The 7744-nt window shown below is 38.7% G+C and overlaps 1 protein-coding gene across 1 annotated transcript; it reads right to left on the reverse strand.

Annotated features, from left to right (window-relative positions):
- Nucleotides 1-307: 307 nt before the first annotated feature.
- LOC306988192 (uncharacterized protein) lies at nt 308-7338 on the reverse strand. Its single transcript, XM_079592999.1, has 5 exons — nt 5942-7338; nt 5679-5765; nt 4361-5368; nt 3533-3701; nt 308-777 (listed from the first exon to the last, which is right to left on the reverse strand). Exons 1-5 carry the CDS (start codon nt 6138-6140, stop codon nt 651-653), a joined length of 1590 nt encoding a protein of 529 aa, XP_079449125.1. The 5' UTR covers nt 6141-7338; the 3' UTR covers nt 308-650.
- Between the last annotated feature and the right edge of the window lie 406 nt (nt 7339-7744).

A 7744-nucleotide genomic window follows, 5' to 3' on the forward strand; every position in this document is an offset into this window, starting at 1 on the left:
ATGAATTTAAGTACAATTACAGCAATCTACCATTCATTTTAGAATTTATTAAGTATAATATGAGTGTTTATACTATGTCATAACATAATATCATAACACTGTGCTATAATAATGATAACTAAACTTATATTTATAAACATTCAACCTGCAAATGTAATGGACAATTTCAAAATATCAAGCTATAACAGTACTTACATGACAAATAATTTAGCTTAACAATAAGAACCAGAATACACTAACTACTGTTCAACATTTATTTATTTTATTCTGTTGACAAACAGATCAGAATATGAAAACAGTTGCTGCTCTAGCGTAGGGCATAGCGGCATAGCTACATACTGCAAGCAGTTCAACAATTGGCTGCTTGTAGGCGAAAGTTTAAGAAGTTTACAATATAGTTTCAGACAATATTCACAGAAATAAAAACACTTGAAACAAAAAAAAAGCAATACAATTTAAAAGTCTGTCTGGTACTTAACTGAAGGTACTGAAGCCTATCATTTTACTGATAGACTATTATTATCATGAACACTCAAGAATACAGCAGTGAGAACACCATAAACTGCATGAGAAAGAACTAGGGACATTTGCGATATGATTACTAATGATTGTAACAGTCTCCCTTCTGAAAAGTGGGTTTTTTTTTTTAACTACCTCCATTCATGGTCTGATATTCTTGTAATCAGGGAAAGAACCTTCGGACTGACCGCCAGCTGCCTTTTGGTAGAAGTCTTCTCCACTTTCGATCCCTTGTCTGGGTTAATCTTAAAAAGGCATCTGTCAAGTGAAACACATCAAACAAATTTAGTAATAAAATGTGGACTCCTGCAAAATATACCTTATATCTTGACATGAGGACGAATCAGGAATAAATTGGAAAACATACTGTACGTACGCAGTGTTTCCCACAGAATTAGATTCTATTTGCGGTGGTGTGGTGTTTGGGGACCGGGGAAGAGGGGGGTGCTGGGATTAAGTTAAATATATCATTTTATATATATATATATATCATATATTTTTAGTGACAAGTACACATTTCCATTGCCAACACTTAGTGTCAGATACCTTAAAGGGATAGTTCACCCAAAAATGAAAATTCTATCATCGTTTACTCACCCTCAAGTTGTTCCAAACCTGTATGACTTTCTTTGTTCTGTTGAACACAAAGGAAGACATTTGGAAGAATGACAGAATCAAACAGATCTCGGTCCCCATTGACTTCCATAGTAGGAAAAAATATATACTATGGTAGTCAATGGGGACCGAGATCTGTTTGGTTACAAACATTCTTCCAAAAATCTTCCTTTGTGTTCAGCAGAACAAAGAAAGTCATACAGGTTTGGAACAACTTGAGGGTGAGTAAACGATGATAGAATTTTCATTTTTGGGTGAACTATCCCTTTAAAGACATTGCTATTGCTACATTTTCTATGCTATGACTGCTCCACAGACTTCTTGTTGCAAATTTTGCTCACACACACAAACCTGGAGATGGACACACACACACACACTCAAACTTACTGACACACTCAAACATTCAAAAAGACACACACACACACAACTGGACCTGGAGGTGGACACACACACACACACACACACACACACACACACACACACACACACACACACACACTGAGGTGGACAAAAACCCACACAGACCAACCTGAACCTGGAGATAATATTAATATAATGTCTAGTCTGGTGGCTGTGATATATATAAACCTACCAACGTCCGTTGCCATGATTTTTGGAATGACTTCTCGCGAGAGGAAAAAAAATACGCTTAAGTGCATAACATCGGTTAATGGAAACGCCGTCATTTCGCAATAGTTGTTTATCGATATTTTGAAAAAAAAAAACACAAAAGTTTTGCGCGAATCTGAAATGGAAACGCGACAGCGCTTAACATAGACTAACTTCTCAGAGTTATGTTGAGCAACAGTGTTCATTACTAACCATTCAACTCCGGATTGATTCTGGAATCTTCGCTGGGGGAATACGGTAAGCATTAAGCACCGGCACCAATCCGTCCTCTAACTAACGCATACTCATGTATTTAATTATGACATGATGGGCTCAGATGGCGTCACCAAACTGTTGGCTTGTGCCTACCATTCAGAAACTGAATGCCAGATCGAGCAAAAAATAAATAAAATAAAAATAAAAAAATCAAGCCCAACCCGTCCACGTTGTGTCTGAGTCCGGCCGACGGCATTAACTGTTATTATGAGCCCGAGCCCACCATTATTCAACATAATATCTGTGTGCGTGCAACAAGCAAGAAGTGCCTTTGTAATCCGGTGACGCGTGTCCATTGATTTTTATTAAAGGAGAACTCCGGTGCAAAATGAACCTTTGGTCTAATTACACATTGTTACCTAGTCAACCGTTATCTGAGATTTGTTTTCATGATTATCGAATGTAAATAGTTTTATCTCTAAAAACAGTTTAGCCTATAACGCTAGTATAACGCTAGTATATGGGGCATGGAGTAATGACAAATAAAAATCGCTTGTTAATACCACTAACAAGGCTCAAAATAGCCCCACACTAACACGGTAGCATAATGAGGGTCCCTACCTTCAAACCGAAGCATTGAGAACTTTGTAAGTGTACAGACAGTTTAATAAGAAGATATTTTATACATAAAGTCAACTTCACGAATATAAGCAGAATCCATCTTTGAAAAACAGACTCTATCAATCGATCTACGAACCACCGATCCAAATGCGCTGGACCATATGAGATTCTACACAGTTCAGCGCATTTGGATCGGTGGTTCGTAGTTCGACTGATAGAGTCTGTTTTTCAAAGATGGATTCTGCTTATATACGTGAAGTTGACTGTATGTATAAAATATCTTCTTATTAAACTGTCTGTACACTTACACAGTTCTCATTACTTCGGTTTGCATGTAGGGACCCTCATTATGCTGCCGTGTTAGTGTGGGGCTATTTTGAGCCTTGTTAGTGGTATTAACAAGCGATTTTTATTTGGCATTACTCCATGCCCCATATACTAGCGTTATACTAGCGTTATAGGCTAAACTGTTTTTAGAGATAAAACTATTTACATTCGATAATCATGAAAACAAATCTCAGATAACGGTTGACTAGGTAACAATGTGTAATTAGACCAAAGGTTCATTTTGCACCGGAGTTCTCCTTTAATAAAACTTTTCTGCAAAGATGGAAGTTGATGATCGCCATCTCTGTAGTGAACGCGCCTATAGAGAGAAATGCACATCATTACACAATCGGAGAGTGGCCTTTTATTAAATTGCATTCGATTTTAAAGGGGTAACTATTTTTTCTGGTCATTCTATATCTTTTTGGATATTTAAAATGGACGTCTGAAGAAATGCGAAAAATGGACAGAATACCAATCAAAATGCAGAGTCACCACCGAAAACTTTGATGTCAGAGACATTTGAGTATTATTACTAAGAACATGTACTCCACTGACGCTGTGCTGTGTTCTTTATACAAAAAATCAATAAAACCTTTTTAAAAAAATTTGACTTTTTTCTCACCTCTGCAAGAACTCCAATGTTGCTCCTTGGGCTTCTGGGTAAGATATGTTCAGGCAGTAGTAAGTGGCAAACATCAATACAAGAGCATCAGTGAAGGCATTGATGTGACCATTCACAATGGTCTGGTCCACAGAAAGCATGAAGTACTCTGCTGCCAATGGAGAACTCCCTGTTGTAAACACACAAAAGACAGGCAAGGGATCTGTATTTTTGTGACAAACTGTGCTCAAAGACCATAAAGTCCAGTAATTATTCAATAAGTTTGTAAAGTTAAATTATATTTAACTAAAACACACGAAACATGAAAAAAAACATCCATCACACAATTGGTAGGGGTGGAAATCACCAGACAAACAATACGATATTATCATTACAGATAAATCTGGGGTAGGTAATGTTGCAGAAACCATGCCTGCAAACAGACAATTAAGCATGCATCCGTCCCAACTTTTGTTTTGTGTGCTGCAGGCATGGAATTCCAACTTTGTTTATATATTAAAAAAATACAATTATGCTGGTCAGTAAAACTATTGTAAATCATTTGTCTGTACTTTTTTGGGGGAAATAGGGTTTGTTGTAGTTTTTAAAAGTATCCAACTGAAACAATCCCCCCCCCCCCCCCCCCCTTCAGTCCCAATCCCCCAAAACACATGACTGTAGCTTGAGCAAATGCCCATAAATTAATTTTGCTACCAGTGTATAATCCATGCCATCATATGTAAAGGAAGAAGGCAAAAAATAATAACTACACCTTCAATAACCAATAGTAAATTATAATAATAATATAATAACATAACTATGTCAGAAAAATAAAATATTCAAACTTACCACACACAACAATGCATGGCGTACTTGGAAGTTCCGCACAGTTCACTTCAGAGGGCAGGATTGTTTGATCCAGTTTATGGAACATCTGGTCTTCTTCCTCATTGAAATATCTAACAAGTAGTTGAAGAAACCCAGCAGCACTGACATCTGCAACATTCTTGCTTGATGATTCCATTTCTCTGAAGATGGTCTCCATCTTCCCTGTCTTGTCACTGGCCTTGAGGTATGAAATAACCCTGGCATATTTGTTTTCCATGGCTTTGTTATCAATGTCCATGCCTGTAAGCTCTTTAAAATGAGTCTTCATGCCAGTTATTTCAAATAAATATGGCCAATCGTTTATCAAATCAGAGGTCTCAATTCCATTGATGATGTCTTTTCTCTGAGTGAAGAAGGTGGTCCTCATCATTTTCTCAATACCTTTCATGTCACGGCATCTTTCTTTGTACATTTTCTTTAACTGTTCTTGTGCTTGCTTCTGGGATTCCAGTGTTTCATCAGTTGGTGGACGCATTGGTTGCCAATTAATGCATCCATAGGTGTCTAGTCTTTTCTTCCTGGGTGGGGTATCCTCTCCTTCACTGGTGCTAATAAGTTGTCTTTTTAAGGAAAGTGGAGTGCTTCCTCTCCTCAAGTTATCCACCCTGCTGATCATCTGTTTTGTGAGTGAGTCATATCCACTGCCCACAATTTCACCTTCAATGACATCAGTGAATGCCACAGGATACACCTTTGCCATCTTTCTTGCGATCTCACTGAGGTGTTTCTTCGCGGGTGTTGGGCATATTGTTAAGATTTCACTGACAATCAGCCGTATCATTTCAAGTCTGTCACTCTTTGTTGGTCGCTTCCCTTCTTCTAATTTTCTGATGAGCTCAGATGGCAACTTCTTCCATGGAATTTCAAAATTGAAATGCCAGCTGTTGTCAGACGGTCGACGAGGTGTGCAACCCATACTTGAACTAGATGTTGACCTTGGTGAATTTGAAGTTGCTGAGCTGTAGCCACCTGAAAGGTTACAGATGAAAATATAATACAACATGCACTGCAAAGCCAAACAATTTCATACCAATTTTTGGGGGCTTAGTTTGTTTTTTAACCAATCACAGTAAATTACACAAAATGATGTTCTGTTTAGTTATGTAGTGGAGCAACACGGACATGGTGCCCTTTTATTTTTAAAATAGTTAATGGCCATATGTAGAGAAGATGCATACTTGCCAAATAGTGAAACTTCAGACAATCAGACTTCAGACAAGACTAATGATAAGTGCAAAGACCAAAAAAGTCACATTCTGTGCAATAGGCATGGACTCACCCGAAGGCAACATCTCATCAGGCTGTGTATGAGGACTGTCACAGGACTGTTGGTTGCTGGGAAGACTGTCCAACGCATCTCTTTGGCCTTAAAGGACACACAATAGTGGAGTTATGTCTTGTTTAATTTTTTTGCCACAGTAACAACATAAACCTTTATTTGGAGATAATAAGAACACCAGAAAAAGCATATATCATATATATTAGCATATATCTAATGTTCTTAATATTAAAAGTTGCATTAAGTAATGTACAAACACATACTTGTGGTTTTAAAATGGGAAATAAGTTTCCTTGCTTCCACTGGCTTCAGGACATGAAGAAGGTCACTCTCTTGAATGTAGTTCAAGTCTTCAAGGTTGTCAACTCCTAATTCTTGAAGAGCCTTGAGCAAAGGGTCAAGTTCCCTTAGATTTGGGAGTGTTGAGGTAAGGAAAGAGGAAAGAGCACTCTGTCTATCCATAACTATACAGGAGAGAAGAGACACATTGATAGTTTTCTTTACTCTGTATCAACAACGCTGTGTTTCAGTGAAATGACTCTTGTCCCAAAAAGCTTGTACTCAGGCAATGGATAATAATCCAGTTGGAGCTCTCCTTTCATACACTTCATGGTCTGCCTTGCCTCTTTCACTTCATAAAGTCCAAACTCCGCTAAATATGACACATTATGAGGTGTAACAATAAAGTACACATGCTTCTCCTCCTTCACCAGTATAAGCTGAATTTGTCCGAATTCGGTTGACTCGCCATGGCTCAGACAAAGAAAGAACCCCTTTCTGTATTGAGTGCCTTTCCACTGTACCTCTGTACTAGCCACAACATTGGTTTCCTTGACCAAAGTTTCTCCTACAGCAGTGCGCACTGCATTGCTGTACAGTTCAGCATGGAAAGGAGTGGAGTTCTTCACCACCAATGAAGGTGCAAAAAAAGAGCCTGAATGCAAGTAGGCTTGTAGTAGCTGGTGGTTTCTGGCAAGTGTTTGACATATGTTTTTGAAATTTTGTGTTCTTCGCACACATCTTTTAAAGTATGAATGCTTGCTTTCGAACCTCATTGTCCACAACCGCATGAGAGGGCCAAATTTCAGTATCAGTGCAGGGTAGTGAGTGAGGTAATGGTGCTTTGGTTTCAATTTGTGCGCAGGAAACATTTCTTTCCTTGCCTCTAGATAGTCACGTATCTGAACATTGAGCAGAGCAATCTGTGGTGCTGATATTTTAGGGGCAGAAATGAATTCCACTACCTCTTTCAGTTGGACAGTCAGCTGCCATACTGGATTCTCTGTATCTGTGATCTTATCCCCGATTATAAGAGGGAGAAGTCTCAGCAAAGACCAGTTTTCTGCCGCCTGGCCACCTAGTTTTACACCCTTTTCAGAAACTTCTGAGGGTGTAGAATTACTATCAGATCCCTGATAGCCAAACTGCCTAATCCTACGATTAAGTTGGGAATATGTGAAGAATTTCTTCACCTTGACAAAATAGTTGATGTAAATGGCAAGGTCGTATGCCACAACACCCTCAAACAAATCATGGCCAATACAGGGTGGGAGGCCTGGCTGGCAGACATGGAAAAATGCCAGAGAGTTAAAGATAGAGTCAAATTTCAAACCTCTGACTTCCCTTACATCATCATTGTGCAGCTCTTGTATAGTGTCATTGTAGTCTTGTACTGTGCGGATGGATGCATTGTGTTCAAAGTCGTCTAGCTTATCTCTGGTAATGTGACAATACCGGCAGAAATAGCGCGATGTACTGAAGTTTTCTGTGAAGCCACCGATATTATGTGAACCTAAGTTATCCCCAGCAATGCAATAGAGTGTTGCTTTCACAGTGTTTCCATGTATATTCAGACCATTTGTCTCCAGTTCTCTGAGATCTGATAAAAATGGAGAGAACACTTTCTCATGGCCAAAATGCTTGAAATCAGCCTCTCGACACAAGAGCAAAAGCTGCATGTTATCAACGGTGGATCGATGAAAAGGATCAAAGTTTGCAAGAGTGAAGTAGACCCCAAGCATCTTGTGTTTTTTCTTTGCAGAGCCAATGGGATTAACCACCTCGAA

This window comes from Phoxinus phoxinus, assembly GCF_949152265.1.
Source record: "Phoxinus phoxinus genome assembly, chromosome: 20".
NCBI lineage: Eukaryota > Metazoa > Chordata > Actinopteri > Cypriniformes > Leuciscidae > Phoxinus > Phoxinus phoxinus.

What these genes read in the sequence shown, in the direction of transcription:
- LOC306988192 (XM_079592999.1), bottom strand. Translation starts at nt 6,140, where the DNA reads ATGGATAGACAGAGTGCTCTTTCCTCTTTCCTTACCTCAACACTCCCA. An exon ending in TGATGAGATGTTGCCTTCGG is followed by an intron (nt 5,369 to 5,678) that starts GTGAGTCCATGC and finishes GTAACCTTTCAG; the next exon opens with GTGGCTACAGCTCAGCAACT. An exon ending in GCCATGCATTGTTGTGTGTG is followed by an intron (nt 3,702 to 4,360) that starts GTAAGTTTGAAT and finishes TGTTTACAACAG; the next exon opens with GGAGTTCTCCATTGGCAGCA.